This window comes from Dunckerocampus dactyliophorus, chromosome 1, assembly GCF_027744805.1.
Source record: "Dunckerocampus dactyliophorus isolate RoL2022-P2 chromosome 1, RoL_Ddac_1.1, whole genome shotgun sequence".
Lineage (NCBI taxonomy): Eukaryota > Metazoa > Chordata > Actinopteri > Syngnathiformes > Syngnathidae > Dunckerocampus > Dunckerocampus dactyliophorus.
In genome coordinates this window covers 10,572,736-10,589,771 of record NC_072819.1, presented here as the reverse complement: position 1 = coordinate 10,589,771, position 17,036 = coordinate 10,572,736, and the positions used below count along the sequence as shown (strand labels likewise).

The following is a 17,036-nucleotide window of genomic DNA, read 5'->3' as shown; positions in this document are numbered from 1 at the left end:
AAGCAGTTGACCGTGTATGTCAACTTAAGCACTTGACCACACATGTTGACGCCAACTTAAGAGGTTGACAATGTATGTAGACATTGACCAAAGCGGTTGTCCACGTACAGTATGTCGACATGGACATAAGCGGTTGACCATGACTGTGGACCAGGACTTAAGGCAGCTTGTCAACATAAAAAAGGTTCCACTGTAATAAATAAACCCATTTTGTGTAGCAAGATGTGTGTGTTGGCTTTGTGTCAAGAGATGACACACACTGACAGCACAAAGGCCCACAGGAAGGCATGCTTTAATGTCGCAACTGAACTACATCAAACGGAAAACAACTGTTACCTTATAAATTCCTATCAAAGGAAGGTTTTGAATAAAACAAAGAAACAAGAAAAAAAGATCTTCTGTACAAAGTTGACTGCTGGGTGCACGTAAAGGGCTTTGTGGGTTTTTGGAGCCTAAAGGAAGCCACCATCTGGGTTGAGCTCATGCAAACATATTGTACATTCTCTCTCTGTGATTATAAAGGTCAAGACTTTCACATTTTTACAGAAACGGTGCAAATAAGATCTTCACAGCCTTGTCTTCACACCTGCCTCTGGAACACAATAATGTGAACACCAGGCTGCCTTGTAGCACAACAACTGGACGTTGGAACAGTGCGACAGTGTAACGCCTCAAACCCAATGTGTCAAGTGCTTACTAGAGCCTGGTAGAGATGATCTTTGGGGTTCTGAAGCTGAGATTAATTTTGGGAGGTTTCCAGCCACCTGTGTTAGGAGAGTTCCGGCGGGGTGCCACTATACATATGGCTTTCTTGCAGTTGGCTCCTCACAGGCTCAGGCGTGGTGACGACAGTGAGCCAACCCCTGAATGTGACCCTGTAGCTCTCCTGTGAGCACCCAAACACTGGCAACCTGTGAGAGATCTGCCAGTAACACCCCTCCCGTCACAGGAAGGGCAAGGCACCCGTTACAGCAAAATCCACTTGAAGACGTTATAGTCCAGCACCAAGTGGGACGAGGCCCATTTTAAAGGTGGCAAATGGAGTCTACATGGCACAGAGAAGAAGGGCCTGCAGGCTGAGGATCACCACTTAAGATGATGCTTGTGCCTGAGGTGGGTCTGCATTGGGATCCCTGATCCAGTCTGAGATGCTGAAACAGATGTCAACCCTCAGATAGTAGCTGTTGCTGTGTGCGTGTGTGTGTATGTGCGTGCACGTGCAGTGAGAGGAGGTCATGAGAAAATGTGTTTTCCATCCACTGTACATAAAGTCCAGCATGAGTACAACTAGCACAGGTGCACGTAACCGCCAAGTCAAGGTGACATATTAGGTTCGTAGCGAAGGTCCCGCAGCACTGGTGAGGGGTGCCGTCGAGCCACAGTCGTAGCCCAAATCCACCGCAGCATGTGGCCCACCAAGGAACTGTCCTGGGAAAGGCTGCGCCTGTACCTGCCGGTCTCGGAAACTCTGAATGTAACTCTGGAATAACAAGACAATTACAGGTGAATTCATCATTTTGGATCCAATGGAACTCAACATTTTGTCTTACTTATGCAAGAAAATGATGGTGCATTCAGCACTTGAGTCTGCTAGATACTCTTGGCTTTGTCTAATGTGCTTGTTCCGAAGGAGCACGAGAAAGATGTGAAATTGTTCTCAGCACATGGTTTGTGTGTTGACACCTCCCGTGTGCTATCGTGGACTTTCCTGCCCACAAGCTTCCTAGGTTGTCTTCCTAACTCTAAGCTTGCAAGTTATTGTTACCTTTTTGTCTCCTGTGGCCGCCCTGACTGCCACTTCTTCGTACTGGTATTGGGACTCTATTTCTGTTGTTCTTCGGAGCAACAGCGCTAGGCTTTTAGATTTACTTTGCATTTTTGTTTCGTGCCTTGCCTTGGATATATTTGTCTGTTTTGGGACTTTAGTAACGACTTTTTTCATGCTGAACATACGAAAACGTAACAATTTCAGGCTTTTCTTTTTACATTGTGCCTTTTTGCTCTAGTTTTCCCCATTTATACTGTTTGTTTTTTTGCTTTAATTTTATTTTTACAACTTGGCCGCCTCAAACCACAGGCAGCAAATGCCTCTGAGTCGCCCTTTTGGACACACCTGACATAAGGAGAAAAGCTGATAATAGGGGTGTCACGAGACACCCAACACGCGAGACGAGACGAGTGCCTGTTTGATTTACAATTCTGCATGAAGGAGGTACACGGCAATCTATGGAGGCCGGCAAAATTATCCAAGGTTCAGTTTAATTTGTGATTAATAATTTATTTATTATTGCGAGACAGGTACTGTATTTTCTGAATGCGATATCTCATCTTGTTTTGATCTAGCAAGATCTTGTGACATGAGACACCCTCTTGTGACACCCTAGTTCAGGGGTCACCAACATTTTTTCTTGTGAGAGCTACTTTTAGAAAATGAAAATGGCCACGAGCTACTCATTTTTGTAGAAATGATTTTCATTTTCATTTTATGGACAGTGGACAGTCAAACTTGTCTATAGCGGCCACTAGAGGGAGTCTGCAAAAGTGGCCTCTATAGACAGGTTGGCGTCCAGTTTGAATGTTGACCAGTAGAAGAAAAAAAAGAAAAAAAAGGGAAAAATAAAAAAAAACAGTAGAGGGCACTGCGGACTGCGGATAAAAGTTGTACAGCACTACTAGGCTTGTTATTATCATGGTTCATGGTTCATGGTTTTAATCCTGAACATGCATGAGTAGCAGTAGCAGAGTAGCAGTAGCACATCACATAGTACAATTCACAATTTTGCATGTCCAAAAAGGAGTAGGAAGAAGCAAAGCTTATTTAATCCTACCCCTCATCAGTTTCACATCAGTTGCAATACATTTATTCACCTCTTGTTCTTCCAAGTGTACTTTGTAGGTCTACATGACAATGTAGTGCAATCATAGCCAAGGTTTTTACTTACTAAAAGGAAGCTAGAGGCTTAATAATAACTGATAGAATATATCCACGACCCACAGAACAAAGCTGTGATAGTAATGTCTTACGCTTGTTTTTAATTTTTTACTTTTTATACGGCAGAGTGTCATTACAGCTTTAGTTCATCAGGAAGTGACGGGAAGTGACGGTGGGCGTCCCGAGCAGGAGAGCTAGGCTCAGTGCTAGCTGTGAGTTTCGAGAGAGTTGGGAAGTGTGTTTATGTTGGCGTGGATGTAAAGTCCTGCAGTGTTCTCCGCCGTTAATAAAGCCATTACAGTGCATCGGCGACGTGAGTCTCTCCTTCCCCACAACAAGCGGCATTACAGTATTGACCAGTGCACACCAGGAAATATTTCTTACAGGCATTGGCTGGACAGCTATGTAGTGGGGCTTGTTTAACCTTTGCCTTGTGGGCAAGAAGGAAGGAGAGACGATGCTGAGAGATGTGTGTGTGTTCTGAGCTGCTGTCTGGTGGCCGCGTTCAATAAATAAAGTTGGCAGAAGCAACAGGAGAAGTTTCCTTCTTTGCTTCGGAGCTGAATAACACTGACAAGTTAACAGACTAGTAGCGAACGGAAAAGAAGACGGCTTTGTTTGTGTCGAATACAGAAGATGAGGACTTTGATGGATTTGTGGATGAGGATTGATCAAAAATAACGTGAGTACATTCTAAAATACTTCAATTAAGTACAACCGAACTCAGTTTTGCTCCCGCTGCCGCATGCATGCTAGTGTATGTTTTTTTTTTATTGTAGCGTCGCTGGGAGCACGTCCTGTTCCCAGCCTACTTTGCGGTAATGTTTTGGTGCAAATGCTCTTAAAGTTACATGTTTGACCAGGAAATAGCAAGCTCAAAAGAAGACGGCTTTATTATGTGGAACAACTGACAGTTTGTGTGGATCTTGTGAATGATTGTGACTGAGCTAGGACTCAGTAATTAAAGTCTACACACGACGGCTTCATTGAAAAACGAAACTTTTTCGTGCATGAAGCTTCTACTTGAGTTGGTAATTTGGCCGCTATATGCAGTCAGATATTGACCAAGGGAGACAAAATGGGTGGCCGCTGGCCGTGTTGGACAGGTGACTGCTATACACAGGGTCTATAACATGTAAATTTGCTGGGGGGGGCTTTTTCAGTGGCTGCTATAGGCAGGTGCCCGTTCTATAAAGGTGGCCGCTAAGACAGGTTTGACTGTACATTTATTTAGATTCTTCTGTTTTCATATTATATTTTACACTCTTATCTGACAGCGCTGTTGAGGTAATTTCCTTATATGTCTTGACTAGAATGACATAGCACAAACCTAAAAAAAAAAAAAAAGGCCCATTTTTTGCTGTCATAGTTGCTGTGGTTAGAATCCAGGTTTATACTGAAGCACTGAACAGGAAGTCACTGCACACACGTTTTGATGCAGTGTAACTGGACAGTACTTACGTTGCTGTTGTGGTTTCACACTGAACGAAATTAACAATACTACAACACATGTCGACATAACAAAATGACCCCTTTGGGTCACAAATTTTATGTTGGCAAAAGCAGTCGACCATGTATGTCAACGCCAGCTTATGTGGGCACTTTTTAGTAACACGAAGAATACGATGGACCGGGACTTGAGAAGTTGCTTGAAATATACGAGTTGTTGACATAAACACTTTTCACTGTATACAGTACTCTAAACAGTAATCCCTCATTTATTGTAGTTAATTGGTTCCAGACCGTGATAAGTGAATTTCCCCAAAGTAGGATTCAATATCAACAAACGGAATATTTTCATAGTTAAAGAACAGAAAACCTGTTTATGACTTTCTAAATACGTTTTTTACCATTATTAGAACCCTCTAGACATGAAATAACACCCCTATAGTCACCTTTACATATTACCCAATATATTAGACAGAATCAGAGGAAATAAGCCATTTACAACGTAAGAAGACGGCCACAAAAGTAGCCCGTTATGATGTTGATGATGATATCTATTATTACTATTCTTCTTATTATTTTATTATTGTGCCTGTGGTGAGATAAAAAAATTATAAAATTAGAAAAGCCTGTTGGCGATCAAGTCTGACCAAGTCTACTAGTGACACCTAGTGGCCAGTGTAGACAACAGTTCATAAATGTCATGTTTTGCTTTAAACTGTATTTGTATTTTCGTTCATTTAGAACAGTTTTATGTCTGAAAATGCTTAATTTAGGCCAAAAATACATAACATTGCTTAAATTTGCATTTTTTTGACTAATAATAGACTTTAGTCAACCACAAAACAGCCATCATTTAGTAATTAATAATTTTTGAAAAAAGGGTCGCACAGTGGCCTACTGGTTAGCAGTCAGGAGATCTGGAAGATCTGGATTCATTACTCTGTGTATAAGCATGTTTACCCCGTGCCTGCGTGGGTTTTGTCCAGGCTACTTCAGCTTCCTCCCACATTCCAAAAACATGCATGTTAGGTTAATTGGAGACTCTAAATTGTCCATAAGAGTAAATTTGAGTGTGAATGGTTATTTGTCTATATGTGCCCTGACAAGTCAGCTGGGATAGGCTCCAGAATACCCCCGTGACCCTAGTGAGGACAAGCGGCACCAAAAATGAATGAATACATTTTTGAAAACCCGCGATGAGTGAGTGAGCGATGCTCGAACCACGATGGAGTGAGGAACGACTGTACAGTCAAACCTCGTTTTTCGAATGCTCCAATTTTCATCTGATTCAGTTTTTGACCAAAAATTTTAGCCAAAATTTTGTCTTGGTTAAGGTTTTTTATATATTGTGCATGACAAACTAGTCTGTAGTGTGAGACTACGACCAAAGAATGTTACGAGCGCCAGCAATTTGATAAAGACGGTGGGAAACACTATAGTGAATTCAAGAAAGAAGTCAATGCAAAGCACGAAGATGGCGTCCCCTCCCCTCCTCCCTCTCACCTCCTTGCAGTCTTTGCAAAGTAAAAACTGTTCATTTTTCAATTTCATTCATCATTTATAATTATTTACCATTGTTTTTTGCATTAAAACTATAATTATTCCCTATAAAATATATTTTTTTGTTAATATTTACATCTGACCTTTTGGAATGAATAAATAACAAAAAACAAGGTACCATCTGCTAGATAAAGTGGTACCTTCAAAGTTCCTGAGGTTGCACAATTCAAAAATTGAATTTTCAACTAAACTAGGTCTCTAAAGTCACACAAAACCTGTGTTCAAGCGGCTATAAAGCATGATGTCACAAGACTGCACCTCAGCTTGCGTACCTCACAAGAGTTGCACCCAAAGATTAATTACAGGTGGTCCTCCGGGTAACGCATGAGTTCCGTTCCTAGATTGTGATGGAAGTCGAGTTTTAAGTGTAAGTCAGAAGTTATTTATTCCCAGTGTCTATATCTCGTCCTTCCAGACTAGTCTGGAAGGATCCACTTCTCCTCCCAGATCTTCTTGTAACAGCACACAGAATCCATAATCCATAATCTGTGGGCATCTCCTTTCTCTGAGCTTTTTATCCTGTTCATGATGTTCTGATGCCTTTTTTTTCTATGACGCATCGCCACTTGCAGTGTAATGAAGTGTAAAAAGTGACCTAATAAGCACTATTACTCTATTCTTCGTGTGCGTTGTAACCAGTTCTCAAGTGAGTCTTGCGTTCATGGAATAAAAAATTCCGTTTTTAATTTATGGGAGCATGTTTGTAACCATGAAACGTCGTAAATTAAGGACCAACTGTCTATACGTTTTGTGGCTTTATTCCAAAAATAGTTGCTTGGAAGTTACTTGCAGTGGGCTCAAATTCATGGCCGTAAAACTCCACGTGTCATTACATGTTATCCAAGTTCATGTATTTAATTACTTTTGTATTTGACAGTGGTTAACTTCTTTGTAAACTTGAGTGACAAGATGCATGGGTCCCTTTTACTCTTAACAGTGTTAACTCATGTGTTTGACCACGTCCACTGGTTCTACTCACCGGTGAGAGGACGTCAGTGTCATAGCGGCGTATCGGGTTTGGCTTGCGGCGGTAGGCGGGTTCCTGGTGGAGTTGCTTGGCTTGGTGTTGACTGGAGGAGGAGCCCTGATGCTTCTTCTTCTTCTTCTTGTGGCGGTAGCGGTCGTCCCTTTGACGAATTCGCATCACCTGCATCCTCCTCTGCTGACGACTGATGATGACTGGGGGGAGGAAATTGGCTCAGTTAGGTAATCGTGCTTAAAGTGCGAAAACGACTATCTGGCTTACGAAGTGAAAGAATATAGCTGCGTCACAATTCAGGGGCTGCACCCTTCAGAGTATATTGCCCACGCGTGTAGCCTACAGACGTGAAACCCTTGTTAGGTGGTACGATTCAGACTTGAAGATATTCCCTGGTTTTATGGTACCGCAAATTAAAACATGTCAGGCTCTAAGAGTTTAATTGAGTAAAGACCTAAAACTTCCATTTAAATGCAGAGGTGGAAAGAATACTAAATACTATACTCTCTTGCTATATAAGTAAAAGTAATGACTTGGCTGAAATTTTACTACTAAAAAAATCTCTTCAATCAAAAGTAACTGATTAAAAATGTAGTCAAAGTTACGAGTTCTTTTTTTTTTAAAGCATGCCCAGGCCAAGTACAAAGGAAAAGATGATACAGGCAAACCAGGTGTTCTTTAATGAAGCACACCGTCATGAATTAAAGTGCAAAAATAAAACCATTTCAGAGCACACTTTGTCATCATCTAGTTTATTTTGAACATTCTCATTTGGGAAAAAATGCATGTTTGCTGGCTATCACTTATTTTGGAACTTTTCGCTTGTCATGTCTGGTGGTTTCGGGGTTTGTTTCCTTGTGGCCACCAATTCAGTTTAAAGCTTTCAGCTTTGTTGGGCGATTCCTCTGTGAAAAAAGTTTCAAAAATAGGAAACGTTTATTAATCCAGTGACAGAAACCAAGGTCACTATTCATCCAGTGGTGTGAAAAAGTGTTTGCCCTTTAATGATTTCAGATTTTTTTAAATACTAGTCAATGACCACACAACTGAACACAAAATGTCGTTTTTAAATGAAACTTCTTATTATTAATGGAGGAAAAATAGCCAGACCTACATGACCACGTGTGAAAAAGTGATTGCCCTCTAAACCTAATAACTGGTTAACACTAATATTGCTTATAATATATGAGTCTCAATTGCTAATATGCATGTACGTTCATTTATTGTCGTTGTCTGGAAGTAGCTTCTGCCATTGGGACAGGCAATGTGCCAGCCTATCTCTTGTTGAACCATGGAAAATGTTTGCCTGAAACTATTTTATGCTTGCTATTTATAATCTGTTTAAGTAGTGTTCAAATTCGCCAATGCTAATGGCCAGCGCGTATATGGGATTTCCAATGTAAGTTAGCATAGAGCTAGCGCATTTGCTTGTATGCATTCCGTTTATGTTGAATGTTGAATGACATGATTTATTTTTGCATGTTCAGTTTTACAGTGATTCAAAGTAAAGGCTCTGAAATGGAACTCAACTGGGGTCTTCTGTGAGAGCCTATTCTGTGTCGGCGGAGCTAGCAAGTAGAGATCAAACATCAGCGGAATCAAAATACTCATATACAGTAACCCGAGTAATTTGTAGTTGGTTACTTTCCACCCCTGTTTAAAAGTGGAATCCAATCATTTTCATTTCTGAGCATTGGTGCGGAAAAAAATCTTGGGATGTGGCAGGGCTCCAAAAAAATGGGAAGAGAAGGTGGCATTTGAAGGAGCCTTATGACATCGCTGGCGTTCAAAGCCAGTCAAAGGATGCAGCCCTTGACACCAGACAAAGCTACCATCATTGCTCCTCACCCTTGGTATGCGAGTAGCCCTCAGCAGTCACCTTCCACTGGACCACGACACCGAGCAGGGTGAGCGCAGGCCACACCCCCAGCACCACCCAGGTAATCCAGCAAACTGGCTTGCCGGGCACAGCCTTCATGCGCTCATACATGTACAGAACGAGCGCAAAGAGCTCCACAAAGTAGTCCAGCGCTACGGTGATGACAGCTGCGCCGAAAACCGCTGTGGACAGCGTGGTGAAGATGCGCTGCCACTGGAGCGTGAGCACAGCAAAAAGCATGCCCAGGCCAAGCAGCACGCCCAGAGGCACCCAGACGGAGCGTGGCGGACTGTCGGAAAGCTCCTCCATGCCCACCAATGTGGCAACGGCCACCAGCAGGCCCAGCAGCAGACCCACCATGAAGAGGCCCACACTGCGAACCAGCATGGTGACCAGGCCGCAGAGCGTGCCGATGCCCAGGCCGATGCCCACTGAGGCCTCCACACTCAGCTGGGTGTCCAGCACGCGCTCCTTGTAGCAGAGCATGAAGATGACAACGGAGCCAAACATCAGGCCCGTCAGGAACATCACTGCCTTGAAGCAACGATAGCCTGGAGGAAGGTGATCGAGAAATGTGTTACATCAACAATAGACAGTCTTCATGGATCAAAAGTCATGCTTTACACACACACATTACTTCCTTGTGTGTTTGGGATGAGGGCAGCAAAATGTTCAACTCACCAAAGAAGCAGTAAATGACGCCAAAGAGGCAGCACATGGAGCAGACAACGGAGGGAACCACCTTGTAGCGGCCAGCCGAGTCCTCACATCCATCAAGCAGCCTGGGGCTCAGCTCCAGGTCAGGGCGGGCCTCCTGCAGCGTCTCCAGGGTGGTTGTCATGATGAGGACAGAGGAGAATGCCGGAAATGGAGGATGAGGGGTGGTCCGGTGAGGTTATGGGGAGACTAAGGAGCGTCCGCCGGCTGCATGCCTTCACCTGGTTGAGAAACAAGCGCAAAACTGAACCTGTTCACAGACGCACGGAATCAGTGTTTAAAATCTGCTCGCAACTTTTGCTCTCTCAGTGTTTGTGACTTTGAATTCTTAAAAGAGGCGATATCGTTTACTTGTGTCATTGTTTCTACAGGCATTTTTTTATCTTGTCATCAGTGCAACCACAGAGCCATATACAAACATGTTAATAATAATCATCGTTTTGGTGGAGGATTATCAGGACGCACTCTGTGACTGTTTGTGTGTGTGTGTGTGTGTGTGTGTGTGGTAGCATTTAGCCATTTTGTATGGTGGATGTCAATGTGAATCATCCTCTTAGACAAATACAACAAAATCCCATAGATGAGTTTTCATCCTGATCTACTACATAAACACTTACCCGTAACCCCCCTCCCTTACTCCCTCCCCACTTCCTGTCTGTTGCCATGACCACGGCGGGATGCTGACAGACTGTACTGATCCCTCATCTGTTGCCTCAACAACTGCCACAGCAACAGCTCCAGAGCCAATCGCAGGCTCGGCACGTCGTCACGCAGATGGTGTGCATGAGTGTGATGGAGTGACAAACAGTAGGGTGCACATGTTAACTGACGCTCTGTTGTGCACATGTTGATCAATTATTGCATAAAAACCAACCAGTTGACGTTGGAGACGCTGCCACCAAAGTCATGCAGATCCATCAGTGTTCTGATGAGGCAACAAGACCGTTTGACAATATTGGGTAGATGTTGCTTATGAACTACAAACTGTCACTGGTGTGTGATGCAAGCACAATTTTCCAGTTAGGTTGGGAGCAATAGACAGAACCAGAATTGAAGCGTTAACAGTAGAACCCATTTGGGTGACTCACGTCAAAATAAGCAGTTGTTAGGCCTGTCACGATAATCAATAAATCAATACTGTAAGTCATGAGTTTATGTTGTGCGGCTCCAGACATTTTTCTTTAGTGGGCGAGGGGTCAAAATGGCTCTTTTGACAGTAAAGGTTGCCAACCCCTGGTCTAGGTGCTGAACCAAATGCACAGAGTGAACTCTCCTCCTTCATTAAGTGTGTGATTAATTCATTTATTCACCATCGCAAGACAGTTTCTTTCTGAACGAGAAATCTCATGATACGAGATCTTGTGACACCCTTATTAATTTGGTGGCATGAAATGAGGAAAAATGTGGTATAGCTACCATGGAGTAAAACTGTCGTGGTGGTGTTATGCTCGACGTTAGTTTTTCACCTGCCAGGTGAGCATCGAGCTAAAATACTCAGGTCGTAGTGCTGGAAAGTTTGGCAGTATTTCGCCTCAAAAAAATGCAGACTCAGCACCTGCAACATCTCCACAATTGTGTATCATATTATCAATTTCTGCTCGAATTGTCCAGAATGTACGGCACTTAAGTACTGTCAACTCTTTCTGCTGTGATAATTATGACCATTTGTTGTAAATTTACTTTAATACTGGTGCATTTATTGCTTAGTTATCATTTAGTTTATATTACTGAAGTATTTAAATGACTATTTTATTCAACTTGCATGTCACAGAATTTCTTACAAATAAAAATGAATTGTTTTTGGACAAATTTTGTTTGTTTTCCTTTTTAAAAGTACTGGTTCGGGCATCCTTTAAGCACCGCCACTGTTTCAAAAGTCCCAATTTTGCACCAGTATCTGATAATATGGAAAAGACACCCAAAACTTAGTAGAATCCAAGTTATTTCTGTTATGCCTTTATGTTGAAGCCTACTTTGCACTAAACAGGAAGTCACTGTGTGCACATGTTGATGCTGTGTAGCTAGACAGTAGTTGCTGCTTGGCGATAATGATGAAGTTAGCAACACCACAACACGTCGACATAAACTCGCCCATTTTTCACAGAAATGACTACTTTGGGTCTGAAATTTTATGTCAACAAAAGCAGATTATGTCGATGTCCACATTTAGCATAGTAGCATAGGTTTTTGTATAAATTAAGGTGATATTACGGTTTCTTTGTTCAGATCATATAGCCAAAAGCAGGGGTGCAGCCTGGAATTCTGGGCCAAATGAAAAGAAAAATCACGCTGGGCCACCCCTTTTTATTTTTTAATAATTACTTATTTTTCTTGGAATTGTCCTGACTTCCCCCCCATACGCCGGCCATGGCCAATAGCGCTCATCCCAAATAAATTGAAAAATGTACAGTTCACTTATGGATGATCAGTGTCGAAATCGGCAGCATTGAAATATTATCTTTGACCACACTGACTTCTCACTCCTAAACTGTTCAACCAGTGCAAGCAGTGACCTCCATCTTTTCGTTTCTATCCAGGCAGCATCTGAAGCCACATGTGGATCAATATTAGGCAGGCTGCTTTGGAAACGTGACCATGTGGTGGCATCACGTGTTAGACAGCAGCAGACGCTCTGCAGCATGATACAGACGACATGGTGCACCAACCAGACGGCATCCATTTTCCACAATCTAAGGATGCTCCTCGTTCACTACATGTTCACTGCCTCCTCTATGGGTTCTGCATTCTGAGCTGGCGTGAGTTCTTCTCAGGCCACCCACCTTTGTATGTGATTACTCATTCCGATGCAAGTGCCAACCTCCTCCGGCAAAGCCTCCTCTTTTTTCCATCGTCTCAGTATGAGTGAGGAGAACCAGGCAGCCTACGTGCAGCATGAGCCAAGGAATGTCAATGATGCTTGTTGCCACGGACAACACGTGACACATAAAAGCTGCTATTGTGACAATCAGCTGGGAGACGAGACAGCCAGCACTAGACGGCGCAAAGTTCCTTCAGAGGGAACAAAACTGAACTTTTAATCGTCATGGAGGCGTCACAAAATGAAAAAGGGGGTGACGTCAATGAACGGATCCAAACTGACATGTTGTGTTTTTTTCCCCACAAATGCTCAGTAGGCCGCAGGGCTTGTGCGGTGCTGTCTGACCGTGTTTATACGGTAGCTGCTTGTACACATCCCCTAGCCTGTCACCAAGGACACACATCAGAACGCTGTCAGCATTCCTCGATGTCATAAATTTTACAAAAAGCAAAATAAGCCTCCTATTTGTCAAAATATTTACACTCATTTTGGAGGGTTTTTTTTTTGGCAGGGAGCTTTTATGATGCTTTTATGATATACAAGTAGTAAATGCAACTGATCATTCAGTTCTAAGAGGCATCAAAATCTATTAAGAATTACATCCATTGTGTGGAATCCCATTTTTCTATCAATCAGAAAAGAATGTACTGCTTTGCTGCAACCGGTGTTGATTCAAACTCAACTACTTTGGGTCTACACCAGGGTCTGGGAACTTTTTTGGCTCAGAGAGCCATGACCACCACATATTTTTAGACATTACCACATATTTTTAAACACTGAATATAACTAAATGTGTGCATTTTTAAGCAAGATCAACAATTTTTGAAAATATAGTCTCTGAATTTATTCTTTTCAGTAACGTTATACTGAAGCTAATCAGTAATAAGTAAAATACATTTTACCATTACTGCAACTTCTGGTGCTGCATGGTTTCGCACTGTACTCCTCTTTCGTTTGTTTCGCCATCATCGTCAAAAGGCTTTGCTCTGCAGAATTAGCTAGCTGACTATTTGATCAAAGGAAGGAAATTGACTTCTTGACCTCTCAATGACCCGGGTAGGCAACCACATTATCCAATAATAATCAAGTTTTGGTGTCTGACCCGGAAAATATTGGAAGGACAGCCGGCATTGGCTATGTGGTAGAAAATGGATGGATTAAAATGCCTGAAAATGTTTTAAATTTTGAACATTATTTCCAACACTGATTTCTGGAATGTTTTACTTTAAAATATCAGTGGAAATAAATTCAATAAATCAGTTTTATCGTACTATGAAATGTCAGATGCCGTCATCAAAAGAGCCACATCTGGCTCGCGAGCCATAGGTTCCCTATCTTTGGTCTAAAAGCTCGCTAGCATCTACAAACGATCTCAGAATCTACAGAAAGATTGTCCAATTATGTTAAAATGAAAATAATTAGTTGACTTGCTGATCAATAATTTCCTCCTCAGTAGATCAATTACATTTATCAAACGCCCCCTACTTGCCAAGTGCAAGACATGCTTTCTATGAATTAGTTTAACATTAAAGCGGGGCCAGAGGAGCTGAGACATCTCGTGGGTGTCAACCGCGTGAACATGAAGCAAAACAGAAATACATTAAACTCTCAAGTCTTGTCTTATTATTGCACGTTAGCTGGCTGTTTTCTTTAAAAGTGGATTCCCACGAACTTCTTCCTCACTCTTCACCCATTCAAGTACCTGACGTCATTGACTTCAAAATGAGAGACGTTCAATTGTATGAGACCACTGGTAGACCTCCATGCTCCTTGACACTCACTGAAAAACATATTCCTCACATTGCAATTTGCTGTGACGTGACGGAACCATCGACCGCGATGCGGCCATCTGGGTCACCGGAATCGACCTCCATCCTCGGCTGACCTCAATTCAAACCAAAAATATCCCACTTCTTTACGGAAACAACGAGCCTCGTCGCTCGGCCACCGGCTACGACGTCCTCAAATCAGCCCAAAATTTGACAGCAGGTGCGCGCGCCTGTGTGTGGTAGCAGAAGCGTCGTGCGCGTTAAAAGGGCGACTCACCATCATCGCTGACGGCGTGACGCGCCATGCCCGCGTCCCCGCGTCTGAAGCCACAAACACCGGCCATTAGCATCCTCTCTTCGACCTAGAACAGGGTGTGCTCCGTCGGCAAAGGGCAAGCCGTGTCCTCCACCGCGGGGGTGACTTGAGATCTGATTAGTCCTCCATGACTGGAGCAAATAGGATGGCGCAGATCCGGGTTACAGACGATGTCGTGCTTCTCATCATGAAGGTTGGCAGCAGCTCATGCACGCGCGTCACACTTACACTGCACGGAAAAATGCGCACCCTACAGGCCTAGAATCAAAACACACCTCCCCTAAAAGGTGGCAAAAAGAACAAAATCAGCAAATGTTTTGATTTTGTTAAACTGCTGTTTTGTCGACGTCACGTCCTTACACGGTTCAACAGTGCAAAAAAAAAAATCAGAGAACGTAAATGTAAACAGCATGTTTCATACAATACCTGAAACGTCCAGAAGGAGGCGACACATGCTGGCACGTTTGTGTAGAAAATAAGCCATCTTATTAATTGTAGAAATACAATTAATAATAATATCCATCCATCCATTTTCTATGCCGCATATCCTTATTAGGGTCGCGGGAGTATGTTGGAGCCTGTTGTAAAATAATGGATATGGCAAACAGCACGTCTTGCGTGAGCTGAGGTGGAAGCCATGTTTTTATTGCACTACATAACATGTGCTTAAACACAACACAGCCCAACTCTACTGCTCAAGCTATGGCAGCTCAGGAGGGACATTTAAGGAACTCACAGCTCCTTGTACACACTTACACAGTACATTACACCTATCCCAGCTGACTTTGGGTGAGAGGGCAGGCCAGCCAATCATATTAATAATAATATAAATTGGAAAACTACAACGAAACAAGAACACCTCAAAGGAAACAATCCAGCAAAAATAGACAAAAATGAAATGTTCGTACTCATAATACGAAAAATTATGTGCTTTGTCACCGATAACACAAAACTGAGATGCAGACTGTGATGCAGCTCAAACTCTCAGTGTAAGCTTTTCTTCAACTGATGCGGTGCATTCGCGGTCCTGCAAATTTTTGTAAATTATATGTAGTCAAACCTGTCTTAGCGGCCACCTATATATAACGGCCACCAGCCTATAGCGGCCGCTGAAAAATCCCCCGCAGAAAATTTACGTGTTATAGACCCTGTGTATAGCGGTCACCTGTCTAATGCAGCCAGCGGCCACCCATTTTTATCCCTTGGTCAATATCTGACCGCATATAGCAGCCAAATTACCAACTCAAGTAGAAGCTTCATGCACGAAAAAGTTTAGTTTTTTAATCAATGAAGCCGTCGTGTGTAGACTTTAATTACTGAGTCCTAGCTCAGTCACAATCATTCACAAGATCCACACAAACTGTCAGTTGTTCCACATTAAAAAAAGCCGTCTTCTTTGGAGCTTGTTGCAGACAGTGACACCGTTTATTTCCTGGTGTGAGACAATGTGCACTGGTCAATACTGTAATGCCGCTTGTTGTGGGCAAGGAGAGACTCACGTCGCCGATGCACTTTAATGGCTTTATTAACAGCGGAGAACACTGCAGGACTTTACATCCACGCCAACATCCACATACTTCCCAACTCTCTCGACACTCACAGCTAGCACTCAACCTAGCTCTCCTGGTCGTGACGTCGCACCGTCACTTCCTGTCACTACCTGATGAACTAAAGCTGTAATGACACTCTGCCGTTTATATAGTAGCACAGCTTTGTTCTGTGGGTGGTGTAGAATAACAAGCCTAGTTGTTCTTTACTACTTTTATCCGCAGTCCCACAGTGCCCTCTACTGGTCACCGTGTAACAGTATAGTTATATGTATCTGCAAACACAACAAGCTTCTAATCACAGACATGTTAATATGTCCAAGCACAAATTCAAAATGGTCGCCGACCTGTCTATAACGGCCACCTGCCTATAGCGGCTACTTTTGCCGTTTCCCTTTAGTGGCCGTACAGGTTTGACTGTATATATATCATAACACAGTAACAGCCAGGAGATTGGGAAGACCTGGGTTTGAATCTCCGTTGGGCATTTCTGTGTGGAGTTTGCATGTTCTCCCCGTGCGTGCGTGGGTTTTCTCCGGGTACTCCGGTTTCCTCCCACGTTCCAAAAACATGCATGTTAGGTTCATTGGCGACTCTAACTTGTCCATAGGTATGAATGAGAGTGTGAATGGTTGTTTGTCTATATGTGCCCTGCGATTGGCTGGCGACCAGTCCAGGGTGTACCCCGCCTGTCGCCCGAAGTCAGCTGAGATAGGCTCCAGCATGCCCCCGTGACCCTAAATAGGAGAAGCGGTATAGAAAATGGATGGATGGATGGATATATTTTTTTCTCCTCAAAAATAGGCAATTTTTTTATGCAGACAGCCACCCTAAGTTGGTAATAATTTATTAATACGTGATAATACAGGCAAATGTACAGCATAAATGTAGCACTGTTTTAAAAAAACTCACAATTTTTACATGTTTATGTCTTTATACTTCACTGATCATGTTTTTTTTGCACTTTGTTCTGCGGTTCTTGAACACACCATAGTTGTTATTTTTAATAACTTAATTGTGCTGTAATGCCCCTGGTTGTGGAGAAGGAGAGACTTACGTCGCCGATGCAC

General features: G+C 42.9%; 1 protein-coding gene across 5 annotated transcripts; it reads right to left on the bottom strand.

Annotated features, from left to right (window-relative positions):
* Positions 1-276: 276 nt before the first annotated feature.
* On the bottom strand, positions 277-15,086 carry LOC129185869 (transmembrane protein 198-B-like). 5 transcript variants are annotated; one of them, XM_054783451.1, is made up of 6 exons: positions 14,846-15,085; positions 14,381-14,699; positions 9,481-9,737; positions 8,769-9,350; positions 6,921-7,120; positions 277-1,480 (listed from the first exon to the last, which is right to left on the bottom strand). In XM_054783451.1, exons 3-6 carry the CDS (start codon positions 9,638-9,640, stop codon positions 1,328-1,330), a joined length of 1,095 nt encoding a protein of 364 aa, XP_054639426.1. In that variant the 5' UTR covers positions 9,641-9,737; positions 14,381-14,699; positions 14,846-15,085; the 3' UTR covers positions 277-1,327. The 5 variants fall into 5 exon arrangements, with proteins under 5 accessions (XP_054639426.1, XP_054639455.1, XP_054639435.1 ...); XM_054783480.1 differs by lacking the exon at positions 14,381-14,699 and having other exon boundaries at positions 14,846-15,086; XM_054783460.1 differs by lacking the exon at positions 14,846-15,085 and having other exon boundaries at positions 14,381-14,798.
* Between the last annotated feature and the right edge of the window lie 1,950 nt (positions 15,087-17,036).

Coding starts and splice junctions, on each gene's coding strand:
- LOC129185869 (XM_054783480.1), bottom strand. CDS start 9,640: ATGACAACCACCCTGGAGACGCTGCAGGAGGCCCGCCCTGACCTGGAG. Junction 9,351..9,480: donor CGTCATTTACTGCTTCTTTG/GTGAGTTGAACA, acceptor ACCTTCCTCCAG/GCTATCGTTGCTTCAAGGCA. Junction 1,481..6,920: donor ACACTGACGTCCTCTCACCG/GTGAGTAGAACC, acceptor TTGTTATTCCAG/AGTTACATTCAGAGTTTCCG.